We start from the raw sequence: 15326 nt of genomic DNA, 5'->3' as shown, positions 1-15326 counted from the left end.
GGCGATAGAGGCATACATTTCTTTTTATTTACATCTCTTTTATTTCCCAGCACTAGCTAGCCTCCAGCCTTCTTACTCCCTTCAGCATGCTACCAGCCAGCAGGTTCACAGGGAGGTCAGTGGGCTGAGCCTGGGGGGCTGGATCCTGCCCAGTTTGCTGTCTAAACCCACCCGGGGAGCGGGGCTGTCCTGCCCACCCCGGGGTTCAGGGCGCAGATGTTGTGTCCGCTGGAAGCTGAAGCTTTCACTCCGGGAGATCACAGGTGCGCAGAGGGGTCAGCAGTGACAGTCTGGGCTCCACAGTGTGCGCTGTCCCCTGCTTCACCCCTCGCTCCCTGTCCCCGGGAGAGGCTGGCTGTGGGGCAGAGCTCTGGGACATGCCCCAGCGCTGCCCAAAGCTCCTGGAGGTGCAGTCCTGCCCTCCAGGCAGAGGAGTTGCGACTGGAGCTCAGGACCAAGTGGGGGTGGGCTGGGGTCCTCTTTGGTCCCAAATCTGAAGAGGAACTGGTGTGACCTTCGCTTTGCTTTTTTTCCCCCTTTGAAATGGTGCAGGGTGGGGGAGCACAACCACTCTGCCGTCACCATCCCTGCAACTACAAATTCAGAGGCTGTATTTCCTGCATTTGTTTTTCTGTAAGACTCCTTCAAGGCCACATGGCAGAGATTTGAGAAGCTCAGAGCAGTGAGAATCCCCCCCATATTGTATCATTTGGCCAGAGTTCACTGCTGGGGGTGCAGCAGCACCAGCAGCCTCCTCCAGGGATGACCCTCCAGGCCAGACACCTTTACCAACTGCAGAGGAAAATGCTGTTTTAGCTGACGTGGGTGTTCACCCGTCCGTCTCACAGCCAGTTTCACATGTAACACAGGCCAGGAAGCAAATTGCCTTCAGCAAGAGCGGCCTGGCAGTTAACCTGCCCAAAGCTGAGGGGTTATTTGCAGTATTTAACAACCAATTTTCAGGGATGTTTCCCCAGTGCTGTGATTTCTGTTAAGAGACTTAGATGGAGAAACTCAGCTCAGCTGCTGTGCAAGCAGGAGGAACATGGTCTCACCGGGGGAAACCAAATTCTGCACTGTTTAGATCTGCCCACAACAGATTTAGGTATCGACCTGATTTCTTTATCCACTGAGTCCTGTACTCATACTCTGCACTGAGGTTCATCCGTGGCCTGAAGTATCGACCGCTTTGGCCCACTGTGTTAAAGTGGCCCCCCTAGTTTTCCATGAACGTGGCGTTCCCCTTTGTGTTACAGCTGACATTGCTACCTTTTCAAGGCAAGAAACAAGCAGTTAAAATCAACATTAATATTTTATTATGTTGTCAAAGCCCTGCACAGGAAGCTGATGTGACAGGTTGCTAATGCATTAAAGCTCACTCCCCGAATTGATTTCCAGGCTGTGGAGGCTGGCAGTGGAGACGCTATTGAACCTTGCTTTGGAGTCCAAGTGTTTGCCACCTTCCTCCCTCAAAGCGAAGTCAAAACCAAAGACCGTAATTGGAATTTCATTCTCCTGCAGAACATTACACAGGGGGACGCAGCTCTGTGAACAAGCTATTTTTGTCTCTCAGCAAGAGACAGTTTATCCAATATGATCTGTTGCTCTTAACAGTGAAGCACTATTTCAACCAAATCCCAAGCATAGGCCCCCATACGGATCCATATCCATAAGTCTGGCCGCAAACATTCAGTAAGTGCTCAAGTGGGACCAGGCTATGGCTGCTCCACATAGACGCAAGAGCTGCACTGAGCAGAAGACACCCACGCCGTGAGTGAAGGCCCAGCAACGGGCTTTAGAGGCCCCAATCCCTCCTTACCAAAGGACGGGGTTGACTCCAGGCTTTGACATGTGCCGAGAGGCCCGAGTAGCAGCTCTAAAGACGCCGTTGAACGGAAAGCCCCCTCAGAAAGGTGAGCCACTGGATGTACCGTTGGAGGAGGCCACAGCGCCCCATTTAACGCAGCTGCTGCACTGAGGCAGTGCCTGTCTGGAGCAGTGCAACAGACTGAACGACTGCACAGAGCACGGTAAGTCTGCTCACGGACGGCGGCGTAGGGCTCCCCTGCGCGGGGGCCCAGAGCTGTGAGGGGTCTCCCAGCCCCGGGAGGCCCCTGCCGATGCTGCCGGCGGGGGCTCTGCCTGGCGGCCTGTCCCCCCCGCAGGGCTCGGCCCAGGCCGGCCGCCCACAGCGCACCGGGCCGCGGCCCTGCCGGACGCCCCAGGGCAAAGCCCGACCCATCCCGCTCCCAGGCCGGGGCGCACGCAGCGCCCCCAACCCGCCCGAGGGCGGCTCTGCGGGCCCGAGGGCCGCCGTGAGGCCGCCGGTACCGGAGGCCGCGATACCGCAGAGCGCAGCAGCCCCGCGCCCGCCCGCCGTGAGACCGGCGGCTCGCCCCGCCCCGCCCCAACAGGCCAATCCCAGCAGCGCTCCCAGTGACGTACGGCAGAACGCCCGCCCCTCCCCTGCCGTTAGGCCAATGGGGAGCGGGCGCTACCGAGAGGCGGCCGTCAGTGCCTGAGCGCGGCGGGTGGTACGGCCAATCCGAGGCTGCCGTCCGTGCAGGGGGGCGTGACCGCCCCGCGGCCCTCAGGGACCCGCCCAGCCCCGCCGCGGCGCCTGCGCTGCGCCGCCCCCTGGTGGCTGCGGGGCGGGACCGTCGCTGCGGCGCGGCTGTCGGGCGGCGCTGCGGGCCGGGCGCAGCGGCAAGATGGCGGGGCGGGTAAGTGGAGGGGGGGGAACGGGGACGGAGTCTTCCCGCCCTACCCGGCCCCGCCGCTATTTCCACCTGCTCCTGCTCCTCCTTGGGCGCTGGGCTGGTTCGGTGGCTTCTCGCAGCCCCGCCGCCGGGGTGCTCGTTCAGCCCTGAGGGGGGTGTGGGGTCCCCTGAGGGTGCTCTGAGCCTGTGGTGCCCCCCCCCCCCTCCCCGTGGTGTAGGGGGCCCTGAGGGTGTTGTGAGGTCGGGGTGGCCTCTCTCCCTGTGGGGCAGGACTGTGGGGGCCCCCGGGGGTGCTGTGAGGCTCAGGTGGCCCCTTGGTGATGTGGCGTGTGGGACAGGACGGTAGGGTTTCCTCGGGAGCGCTGTGGGGCCAGGGTGACCCCTAACCCTGTGGGGCAGGATTTTAGGGTCCCCCAGTGCTGCTGTGAGGCCAGGGTGGCCTCCTGGTGATGTGGGGTGTGGGGCAGGACTGTGGAGTTCCCTCGGGAGCACTGTGAGGTCAGGGTGACCATTGTACCAGTGGATGTGAGGCAGGATTAGGGTTCCCTAAGGGTGCTTTGAGGTTGCAGTGGTCCTGTGGGATGCAGGGCAGGATTTTAGGGTGTCCTAGGGGTGCTTGAGGCTGTGGTGATCCCTCGGTGCTGTGGGGTGAGCTTCTAGGGCCCCTGCAGGAGCACCATGAGGCTGGGGTGACCCCTCTCCTGATGGGGTCTGGGGCAGGATTATGGGGTCACCTAAGAGTGTGGTGAAGCCCTAGTGAGCTGCCGGTGCTGTTGGCAGGATTTAGGGTTCCCTGAGGGTGCTGTGAAGCTGCAGCAACCCTCAGGCTGTGTAGGGAGCAGGGCAGGATTTTAGGGTGCCCTAGGGGTGCTGTGAGGCTGTGGTGACCCCTCTCCCTGTGGGATGTGGGGCAGGGGCCTCTAGGGATGCTGTGAGAGTGGGGTGACTCCTTGATACACTGGGATGTGGGGCAGGATTGTGGGATTCCCTGAGGGGCCACCATGAGACCCCTGTCCCCATGGGGTGTGTGGCAGGATTTTAAGAGTCCCCTAAGGGTACTGTGAGTCCTTGGTGACCCTTTGGTGCTGTGGGATATGGGGCAGGTTTGTAGGGCTCTTTGAGGCCCTAGAGACTGCACTGCCCTGGGGGCACCAGCCAAGCTCCATGCTGTGATGTGGGTCCAAATTCTTTTAAAACACACCTTAAGGGTTGTGCAGTGGTTTTATCCTATATTTATTTTAAAAATCCCTTATCGGTGAATCTTAGATAACATCAGCAAGTGGTTAAAAAGGCCTTAAAACGTGAAGGAACAGTCTTGTATGTCAAATCACTTTTTGTAGTGCCTTGTATTTCCCCTCTGTTTTCAGATGTCCATCTCCAAGTGCTGCAAGATGCAGTTAAGATTGCTCTTCTCTTTGCTATAAGCTCAGTCATGCTTTGCTGGATGTCAGCTTGTGAAAGTCACATTTTTCATTAATTTCTCCTTCAGGCTGAAATCTTCTGTCTTGGCCAAACAATTCAGAGATTTTTGGGGAATAGGTTTTCTCATAGGTTTTTTTATTACTGTTTGTCTGGTGGATACGACGACAGATGGTGCAGTGGTGTGATGCAGAGCAGTGGAGGTTAGAGCAATGGTGAGAAATTTGGCCCAGTGATGAGCTGTGCGTCACAGGTGAGCAGATCTACTCGAGTGCCAGCCCTAAAATGCTGCTGATTAATTGAGAAAAAAATCACGTTTTGCAGTTCCTCTCTTCTTAAGAGCTTTTCTTCTGTCCCTGCTCCAGATATGTGGTCTCACTTTCTTCCTTACACCTTTTTTCTTCATCTCACCCTTTGCAGTTAACCCAGGAGAAGTCTGTGTGTTTTGACTAGCTTTTTTTCAGCTTTCTGTTGCCAGAAGTGGGAGCCCAGTGCTTTCATCAGTGGTAAGATCATTTTGGCCATAATGAGCGTTGTTCTGAGACTCCTTGTAGCCAAAACCAATCTCTCTGCAGCGGTCTTGTCTTGTCCCCTACTCACTTGCTCCCCTGAGCCTTTCCAGCATGCTAAGTTGACAGAGAAAACTATCCATGTAGTTTGAGGAGTTAGTTTTCAGTTGCCCTCATGTGCTGCGAAGGCTTAGTGAACCATCTGAGTGCTGGAGGTGGTGACTGGGGATGTGGGGAGGAGGGAGAGGGATCAGCCCCAGCTTTTTCCAGCTGCTCTGAGCTTTTATGCTACTAAACACCTGAAAAAATGTGCCTTTAATTGGCCAACTTGGAAGCCTGGTGGAGGAAAGGAGGGATTTATGCATATTTAAGAGAAAGATTGGAGTTTAATTGCCTTGTAATCTGGCAATTCGAGTGGGTGATGCTTTCCTTGAGTTACCAGGAAGCTTCTTACTATTCAGTGTTTTCATTATTTATCTACAAATATAATTATCGCAAAATTATCAGATTATTGAATGCTGCAAAGAGAGTTCTTAAGCAAAGTGTTTTATACCGTTTTTTGAGCTCGATCCAATCTTGCAGTGTGAATGCTGTTAGTGTTAGTTAACAAACGAGTTGCCTGCTCCCTCCAGCTTGCATGTGGGATAGCAGCAGCTCTGAAGGGGATGAGGAGGTCAGAGTGAGCAAGCAACAGCATACGCTTCGGATGTGACAGTGGAGCTATTGTGATCCTTGTCTCTATAAATAAGGAACAGTAGGTAGGAGGATGGAGGTGTGTGATATCTCTAGGTGCAACAGGTGAGTCTGGTACTGGAACACTGATGTTATTCTGCTGTCAGCATTTTTAAAAGGTGCTTAAACCTGGAGAATGGGTAGAGAAAGCTTCAGTGATTACTCCTGGCCTGAAAAAATGTCCTGCAATGCAATTTAGAGCTTAGTGTCTTTTATTAGACTCATGTGATTTGATTTGTGTATGTATACTTTTACAGAGGGAAGTGAATGGCTTTCCTGATGTAGAAGAGAGACAAAATCTTTAAGCTTCTAGTAATGTTTTAAATAATTTAGGCAAATTATAAGCCAAATCTTATTAATTGTCTAGTGCTGTTTCAGGTGTTGCTCTACTCCCTTAATTGCACTGGGTTTCCTCAATCTCAACGAAGAGACAGTGATTAACAGTGATTGAAGTTTACAGGAAAAATAGTTTATGATGATTAGAAATAATGGCTGTTTCTCTTGTAATTTATTCAGTATCTCTCTCTGCATGGTAATCATTACGCACACAAGCAGAACACTGAGTCTTGCCAAGATGTCAGCCAGCATCTGCCACGGAAGAGGGAATGGTGTAAAGCTGCCTGGGTCTGCCCATAGTTGGTTACAGATCCCTTGTACCAAGACTGGACCTCTAGAAGTTAACTGGTGCTGTCTGTAGCAAATTGATTTGAACCTCATTAGGAATTAGGTCTCAAGGGAATGTAGAAAGTCCAGGTGATTTCTCTGCCTTGTTCCTGTGTCGAGCTGTTGATCCAGAACAGGCTGTGTTTCTGCTTGTACTGTACCAGATTGGAGAGCTACATAGAGAAGTGATGTAGGAAATGAAGCAGGTCTGTCTGGCTGCAGCTTTGCCCTTGCAAGCTGGCAGGAGGTCTGGCCTTCTTCAAAGAGGAAATCATGCGTGCTGAATGTTGATTTGGTAGCGTGGATGTTGGTGATGATCCCCTATTGAAGAGACTGGTGTGATTTTCTTTAAGGAATATTAAAGTTTTGTAACAGCTGCAACTTGTTTAACAGTTCATGATGATTAGGAGTAATGTCTGTTCGATATGGTATAAATGGTATAACGCCTTAATTTTTGTTTATTTGCTTTTTGGGACTCATTTGGAGTGGTATTGCCATTGACCTAGTGACAGGAGACACTTGCCTGTTTGCTTCTCAGAAGAGATTCACTATGTATCAGAAATGGTTTTGGTTCCATTCAGGTACTAGTAGATGTTGGTTTGTCTTGTGGAACTGTTCCGTAACTCCTCTAGAAGAGCCTGTGACTTGAGCAGAACGTGTATTGCTGACATCTGTTGAAATCAAGTGTCAAATGGTGAGAGCGTAGCAGTAGTGGGAAGGGTGGTGAAGGACAGACTGTATCCCTCCGTGTTCCGCGGTGCTGAAGACACTCCTGGACTAACGTGTGCTCTTTCATGCTCCTTGCAGTCAATCCCAGGGCAGTTTTAGGTTGGATAGTTTAGTAGAAACTTTGAAATGATGACGGTTAGATTTTATCTTTACAGGTTAAAGCTGTAAAGTCTGATTTCTGCTAACATGTGGAATCAGCCTTCCTGGATGCAGGTGTCATCAGGCAATTAAAGGAACATTTGTGAATCAGCTTAGTTCTTTCTTGCAGTGTGGTACTGATCCTTCTATCAGCATGTCGTGGTTTAACCCCAGCTGGCAGCGAAGCACCACGCAGCCGCTTGCTCGCTCCTCCCCACTCCCAGTGGGACGTGGAAGAGAATCGAAAAAAAGTAAACTCGCAGGTTGAGATAAGAACATTTATTAACTAAAATAAATTAAAATATAATAATAACAATAATAAAATATAATAATAATGAAAAGGAATGTAACGGAGAGAGAAATAAAACCTGAGAAAAGACAAGTGACACACAGTGCAGTTCCTCCCCACCTGCTGACCGATGCCTGAGCAGGGATCAGTCTCTCCTGGCCAACTCCCCCCGGTTTCTATACTGGGCGTGACGCCCTATGGTATGGAATAGCCCTTGGCTAGTTCGGGTCAGCTCTCCCGGCCATGCTCCCTCCCAGCTTCTTGTGCACCTGCTCACTGGCAGAGCACGGGAAACTGAAAAGTCCTTGATTTAGGATAAGTCCTGCTTAGCAACAGTTAAAACATCAGTGTTTTATTCTCAGACTAAATCCAAAACACAGCACTGTACCAGCTACTAGGAAGAAAATTAACTCTATTCTTGCAGAAACCAGGACACATCACTTATCTTTTTGTAGTGTTTCCTAATATGTAATATGAAGAAATAGGTTTTTAGCAATGTTTTGGGGAAATGGGAGAAAACTATAAATCTGAATCTCTGTTTCTGAGATCACTTCTGCAACTGTGTACTTGTCTTGTGAAATCATCGCCAATAGACTTGTATCCTTCTGACAGGACTTCTGCATTATAAAAACCCATGCTAAATTATTTAGAATAAAATTCTGGCAGCCACATGACCATGTGAATGTTTGTGGGCATGGGATATCTAACCCTTGTAATCTTTGATTAACTTTCATTTGTTGCATGGCTTAGTGTTGCAGAAGCAGGGTGTCCGAAGCTTGTACCTAAAGAGACAGTGTGATGGGGAGATGTCCGTGCTGCCTCTCCATCTCCAGTTTGGGGATGCTGGTATGTCACACCTCCTGTCTTACTGCGGACAGGCTGGAATGACTAAATTTTGTTAAGAATTTTTCTTAGTAGGAAAAATGTAAAAATCAAAAAATCCTTTTGAAGATAATTTAAAGTATAAATTTCTTAAATATTACTTTTTTTTTTTTTTTTTTGCCATAGCACAGCAAGATCTTCTCTCTTCCTATCCTCTGTTCTGTGTCCTGTACCTTAGAGCACAGAGGCCATTCAGGAGAAGACCCTGTGGTTTAAGAGATGTCCTAGCTATGAATTTGGGGGAAGTTCTGTCGTAAAATCCTATCTGCTTAAGTCCACAGAAAACCAGTCTTTTGAAAATAGTGGTACTTATGTTTTGCTAAATTACCCATCAGGCAGGACATGGTTTTCAGTGGAATAAATTTATCATTGATTCCTTTCTTTACATGAACATGTACAAAACCTCCTGAAAACTAAAATTATGTTATGTTTTGATCTTTTTTTGATCTAGGGGTTGGTGGATACTGTCCAAGTACACTCAGAAGTGTGAGAGAGGACAAGCTTTAGGAAGACCTGGTGCAGTGAGGGCTAGCTGACCCCTGAGCAGTGTGACAGATAGCCATGATCTTAGTAACTGCGGTATTTTTTGGAAAGACGAGGTTCAGAGTGTGGTCTCTATATGATGCAGTCATTCGCGTACCTGTCAGGATGCTGTCTCACATCAGAGAAGTTCTCTGGCAGGAGACCAGAGTTTTGTGGCTAAATTCCCATATTGGCCATCTTCAGAAGATTTTGGCCTCCAGGAATTGCAGAGTTGTGTTGGAGGAGATCTGTGAACAGAAAAATTGAAGCAAGGAACGCAGTCGCTACAGTTAATAGAAAAGCTTTCAACACAGTATCCTTTTACTCTGCCTTTGAGCCAACGGATAATACTACTTCTTGTTAAATCAAGGCTGAATATATAGTTCTTCAGCCCACCTCTTGCCCTGCTGCTGCACTGGAGTGCTCTTTCCTGTGTATGTCTGTCAGATACTCAGTTCAGGAAGGTCAAATGTTCGCGGCATAAAAAGATTTAACATGTTTCTCTAGTCTTCTGGGATGCAATAAAGGAATGACCTTCTATCAAATAACCTGGAGTAATTTATGCCCTAGAGTTGTGTCAAGTTACATGCTTTTCCTGTAGAAAATACAGAAATACTTGCAAGGTATTGCATCTTAAACACAAACTGCTTGTAACTGGGTAGTGTTTTGCACATTAGTCAGTGTCCTGGCGAGGTTTAGTGCTAGATGCAGCCCATCAGCGGTGGGGTGAGTTGCAAATACGCAGGGATAGCAGTGTCTCAGGCTTTCACAAGGCAGATTCCAAGTTTAAGGGGCTATTTTTAACCTCACCCCTGTTGCCATTGCGTAGCTTTTCTAAATAAATGGGAAGAAATTTGCATCCATTAGGTGTCCTCACAGCTGGTGCGTCAAAATCTTGTGACTTGCATCCTGTGCTGACATCTTAGACGTGGTTGTGTGATGTTTCATTCCTTTAAGCATTTTTAAAAGAGGTTTAGATGAAACACAACAAGTAGCAATTCCCTGTAATTAAACTGTTGATCATCTTGTCTCCTGAAAGAAATGTGAAGCAACATCCACTCCAAAAATGGATGTGTTAATTACAAGTGCACATACTCTGGGTCGTTATTGCTTAATTGGAAGGTGGAGTTGATGCTTGTGCTAAACTGTCAGGAGCAGCTTCCCAGTTATATGGCACAGCAGCACAGGTACAGATATATTTTCTGAAATCACTTTACTGATCATATTGTAAAGAACTGGTGTGGAGAATGACATCTTTGGGCAGAGCAACCTGTTTAATTAGATTATAGATGCAATATGATACTAGTAGCTCATAGAAGTTCTGCTTCAGTGCATTTGTTTCTTCTGCTCTTTTAGATCAGGCGAACCCTTCAGTTTTGGAACTGTAAATGGTGTTTCTGATAACATTGCGGAGTGATGGAAACAGTACAGCCAAATTCCCAAAGCTAGGTACATCTTAACAGCGCTGGGTGAAATAGTGTTGGAGTTACAAAGCTCCATTACAGAACTGAATTCATTTGGCTGTAAACTTTGCAAAGGGTAAGCAGCAGTCACCACCCTCAAAACCAGTATCCTTTAATTGCTAAGTTAGGCACTTCTGCCCTAATAAAGTGGCTTTCATGTGCTAAGACGGAAGTAATTTCTAGATTACTGCCTGGGCCATGAGGGAGGCACACATCTGCTACTAGATAAAGAAAATGGAAAATGTATTAAGTGTATGTTGTATATAAAGAACTGCCAGTGAAGACTAGTGGGTGTCTGTATTGCTAATCCCCCCTGACGATTGGGCTTGACCTCCTTGGCTTATGTAGATAATTCTGATAACAGATGAGAAAGAGAAAGCTACCGGTGGTGCAGGCACGGAACAATGCAGGGAAAAATGTTCCCTGTTTAATTTCGAGCCCTGGTGATGTGAACTCTTCCCTCTCTCATTTTAAGCTGGTTTGGCTTCTGTGTCGGCCGGCAGCTGGCGTGTACGCGGCGTAGCCACATTCGCCTTGGTGCCTCCTTGGCCTGAGCCAGCGCAGGGGGTGATTCATACCCGTGGGAGTGTCACGTTTGGGGGGCGTGGGAAGGAGGGTTGCATCTCACCCTCCTTCTTGTCTGGACTTGGTATTGAGGCTGTCTGGGTGTTGGCTTGCTCAAATTCCCTGGCTTTGACAAAAAACCTGAATATTCTGAGATTTTAGCTTTCCTAATGTTTTACTCTTTTAATAGGAGAAGAAAATTGGTATTTATGAGCTTGTTATCGAGAGAGCTCCTTCCCAGTGAGGATTAAAAGCTTCCACCAAAGTAAACTAGAGGTCAGAGGAGCAGATGGAAAGGCTGGTCCTGAGCAGCCAGGCAGGGCTGCTTGTCCCAGGGGACAGAGTGCTTAACCTGCTGGGCACAGCAGGGCACGCTCTGAGTGATTGTAGGTCTGGAAGGGAAACCTGTCTTGTTAAATCTAGTGTTCCAAAAAGTTATTTGTAGGTGTTTGGTCTCTTCTTGTAGCTGCTGAACTCTGGAAGCTTTATTCAAGTTTGTGTTTTTTTTTTTTTTTTTTTTGAGATGTCCAGAAAAACCTTCTGCAAACTAGTAACTTATTTGAATTTTAGAAACGCAGCATTTAGGACATCTCCTGTTGCTGAGTCTGATCTCTGATGTAGGCATCAAGTCAACATTCCTTTCATAAATATTAGTGAATGCCTTCTTTAAAGGAGTTTTGTTTTTTTCTTTACTGTTTCCCACTGTAGGCTATTACAGTGCCCCTTTGCTCTTCTGTTTAGGAACCCATTTGTAGCTGCTAGTGTTGCTATTGTTTTATACCAGTTTCTTCTTTAGTGTAGAGTTGGTTTTCTTCTCCATTATTCAGCTCTATGGTGTATGTAGAGAGAAAGTAGTCATCATCCTCCTCAGGCTTTCCTGTGCTGGGAGAGCTTGATTTGTCTCCTTCTCCGAGGCTATTGCTGACCCAGCTCTGCTGCAGCTCATCTTTCTGCACGCTGGTCCTGGTGTTTGTCATCTGTGTGCAGCAGGCTCCTCACGTTTTAACAATCATTTCAGATTCTGTTGTCGCTTGGCCCACTGGATCTTTAGGTACAGGCTGTATCAGGTGAGGCTTTGTGCACGTCTGCTTTCCATCAAGAGCGTAGTCCTGGGTACTGTAGAGTTTATGTATCATCATCTCAGTTCCCTGTTTATCTTCAGAGCTCCTTTAATATCATAATTCTTTCACTATGCAAACTTAATTTTATTTGCAGACTTTTAGTGGTGGATGAATGACTTTGAACACCTTTGAGTCAGCCATGCTAGCACACAGCCACCCCGCAGGCACGCACCTGCTTGGTCACTAGTAAATATGGACTAAACTTTCTTCCCGAGAATAACTCCTGTGCAGGTTCTTTGTTGCCCTCTGTGGGTGATGGAGCTCTGGGCATAGAGATACTGTGGTGCTGCTCAGTTGCTCTAGTAGAGCTTAGATGCTTTTTGGAGGGGAGATCCCCATTTCTATGCAGCTGGCAGTGTGCTCTACAGAGAAAACTTAAATGTCTAGTACCCAGAGTTGCCATGCTTCCTAACACTTGTCTGTCAATGTCTGCATGACAGAAATGATATATATGTACATATGCATATACATATATGCATGTATAACCATGTCTATATGTTTTACCCCAAATAAATTTTTAAACATATAACACTTTAACAATATTTGTCTTATACAGACCATGTAGAAACAGTGCCCAGAACAAAACCTGCCTCGGCTTTAGAAGCTGTTTCATAATCTCTTGGGTAGGAATTGGAAATTAAATGAGTTAAGCTGTTTCAAATGAAGAGCATCTCTGCCTTAGCATTTAATGTTTCAGCTCTTCTGTTCAGTAACAACTGACAGGTTGTAGTGCACTTCTATTATGTACCACCAACTGCTCTCCTGTGGGGTCTGTGTAATGGGAAACATGTTTTTCTTTAGCTTCCTCTATCATCAGCCTTAACAATTCACAAATATTAACCATATTTTTGTCCTATGTGCTCGCCCATGCAACAATGTAATATAGTGTACTATGTGTAATATTCCAGAGATTTTATTATTTGTTCTTTTCCTCAGTCATATTTTAAATCAGTAGTGCTTTGCTTTTGCTCTGGATATTTGTTTTGAAATTCAGAAGGAGAAAAGGTGTGTTTTATCTATGCTTAGAATTGCTTTCTGGGCTGAGCTCTCCTAAAATGCAAGAACAACTCAGTTTCATATTCTTGTGGAGGAAGACTGGAATCCATGCAACTTTGAAAAAAAAATCTCCGAAAGATCGGATGTTATGGTGATTGTTTCTATTTTGAAGATGTTTGTTCTTTGGGGCAACTTTTACTGTGTAAACGTAGAATATGTCTACCTGGCACTGGATTTTCATGGTTAGCATCAGCTCAGTAGTGGAGGAGTAGAGGCAACATTACTTCCTTGCCATAAATCCAAAGGTGAGGTCCTTCACGTTTGTTTTTCAGGATGAGATTTATCAATGCATCATGTGGTCTCATTTTTCTCTTGGTAAACAGAAGGAGTACTGGAGTAGAGCTCTGCGTAGACATGGGTTTAACAGCGGATGCTGCATGACCGGTGATGGGTGTCTCTAGCTGAGGGTGCTTTAGAATGAGGGTGCTGTCTCGGATGTGGAGTCACCTCCCTCGAACTTTGCTGTCCTTGGAGCCTCCTTCTTGCATAAACCAGAACAGTAACTGGAGGCAGGGAAGACTTCTTTTGCTACTTTAAGCCTAATATATCTATACTGTGGACACAGGTGTAACTACAACCTGTGAAGATGTATGTGGGTCACCTTCAAACTGGTATTGACAGTGGTGTAGCTGCAGCAGATGGCATTAGCTGTCAGCTGCAAGATCTGCTCTAGGGGTTTGCTAGAGCTTTGTGTTGCCTTGCCTAGTTGCTAGCAGTAACCTGCTAGTTAGCTTGAAATTAGCTTGTGTAAATATACTTGAAGATTGCTTTGAACTACTCTTGAGGCTTTTGCTTCCTTTGTTCCCTGACGTGTGGTGTGCAGGTGCGGGTGGTAAGTGCTGGATGGCAGAGAGGGGAGAGGGTGCAGGGCTCCGGGAGTCCTTGTGCTGGTGTCCTGGGAAGCTGGAACCCAAAATGCAAGAGCTTAAAGTGTTCCTTGACAGTACTACCACTGGCATGTGATAGCCCTCTAGGCTCCGGTGGCTCATGTTACAGATCTGGACTGCTGCATTTATGCCAGAAAAACTGAGGAGCAGCCAACGCCTGCATCCTTCCTGCCGCAGCTCAGTTGCTTGACAGCTGGACAAGGAGCCCTGTGAGCAGCGCTTCGGGGGATGTGAGCCCTCGGGTGAGGAGGGGGAAGGTAGGAGGAAGCCCCTGCAATTCACTGGAACAGCGTGTTCCTCCTTCTTCTCTGGGTGCTTTCCAGTTTAATCATCATTTCTTACATGAACAGATTTCCTCAAATTGTCCCTTGTACACTCATGAAAACCTGTGTTCATTGAGTGATGCCCTTTTCTTGCGTGAGCTGTATTATGTTAAAAACACTTTGGTATATTGATAATGTATTGAAATTCTTCAAAATCTTGGAGCTTGAGGAGGGCGTATACTGGAGAGCTGGGAGCACAGCGTGCATTATAGATGCGGTCTGAAATGTTGGTCATTGCCAAGGGAGAAATGAGCTTCTGCCAAACACCCCAGAAGGAGAATGAGCCAGGCTATGGGCTGGCTAGCACAGTCGGTGCTGATACTGCTGCAGAAGCAGCTACGTTATTTCACGGCTCAGATACCCAAGGAGTATGCTGTGGAGCTTGCAAAAGGAGCACTTGGTGCTGGATTTGAAATCATTCCTGTATATTTATGCATTTCCTTTAAGTGAAGCTTGCACGTTCCCAAACACAGCCAGGAATAACACAGAAGAATGGCAACTTTGCCAGGCGCTTGCTGTTAACATGTAGGAAGCAGTTTGTCAGTAAGGATTAAAAATGCAGTTGAGAGCTAGTGCTGTAAAAAGGTTTAATCCAGGAGCTCTGTGTTCAGTTTTCTCCAGAAATATCCTACCTAATGCGTTTTATCAGGGCATGCCCTTCGCAAAATAGTCCCATCGCAACTGGAAGGAGAAATGATAAAATGGTGAATGTTTTGTGTGGAGTGCTTAAAGATGGTGGCATTAACAGGCAGGCGGTGTGTTTCAGAAGTTCAGTGATGGTCATTTATTTTTTATTACAAGAATATTTAACTGAGTCTCTTATTACACTTCAGATTCAGGTAGATAAATCTGTTTCAATGCTGAAAATAGAATTCTGTTGTCACATATGTCGAGGGCAATTGAGCATTATTCAGTAAAAATAATGAATTAGTCCTTTTCTAAATAGCAAGTACTCTAGAAGAATTACATTACGACATAAAAAATTGATTTGAGCTATAGGGCAGGCTTGCTTCAGTCCACACGGAGATGAATTTTCTCTGATTCTTTCCTCAAATGGCCCAGAGGGGTAGGGGAAGAGAAAGGTTGAGCAGGATGTTAACTCTTGGGAAATTATCTAGATGTGTGCGTTAGGATCGGTGTACTTCCTTGTCTTGTTGCTGGGGTTTAAGAGTGTCTTAAGAGGAAATCCATTCTGAATTGCTTTTAGCAGTAGGTTGACACTGACAAATAGTTTCTATTGCACTGGCTGCAAATTTGTGTCTGACAAAGAAAACAGTTGTGCTTTGATTCTAAAATTAACATCCTGGGG

At 47.1% G+C, this 15326-nt stretch overlaps 1 protein-coding gene across 3 annotated transcripts in view; it reads left to right on the top strand.

Annotated features, from left to right (window-relative positions):
* Positions 1-2615: 2615 nt before the first annotated feature.
* The window catches only part of NSF (N-ethylmaleimide sensitive factor, vesicle fusing ATPase), an 82044-nt gene continuing 69333 nt past the window's right edge, over positions 2616-15326 (top strand). For 2 of the 3 annotated variants that reach the window (XM_074849087.1, XM_074849088.1), the window contains exon 1: positions 4360-4392. In XM_074849087.1, the coding sequence (XP_074705188.1) occupies positions 4375-4392 (18 nt within the window). In that variant the 5' untranslated portion in view covers positions 4360-4374. Of the gene's footprint in view, positions 2724-4359; positions 4393-15326 lie in introns of those variants that run through there. The other variant, XM_074849089.1, reaches the window with a different exon arrangement.

The sequence above is a fragment of the Strix aluco genome, chromosome 24, assembly GCF_031877795.1.
Source record: "Strix aluco isolate bStrAlu1 chromosome 24, bStrAlu1.hap1, whole genome shotgun sequence".
In the NCBI taxonomy this organism is placed as follows: Eukaryota; Metazoa; Chordata; class Aves; order Strigiformes; family Strigidae; genus Strix; species Strix aluco.
Note: the sequence above shows the minus strand (reverse complement) of the source record. Positions and strands in the feature narration are given on the sequence as shown.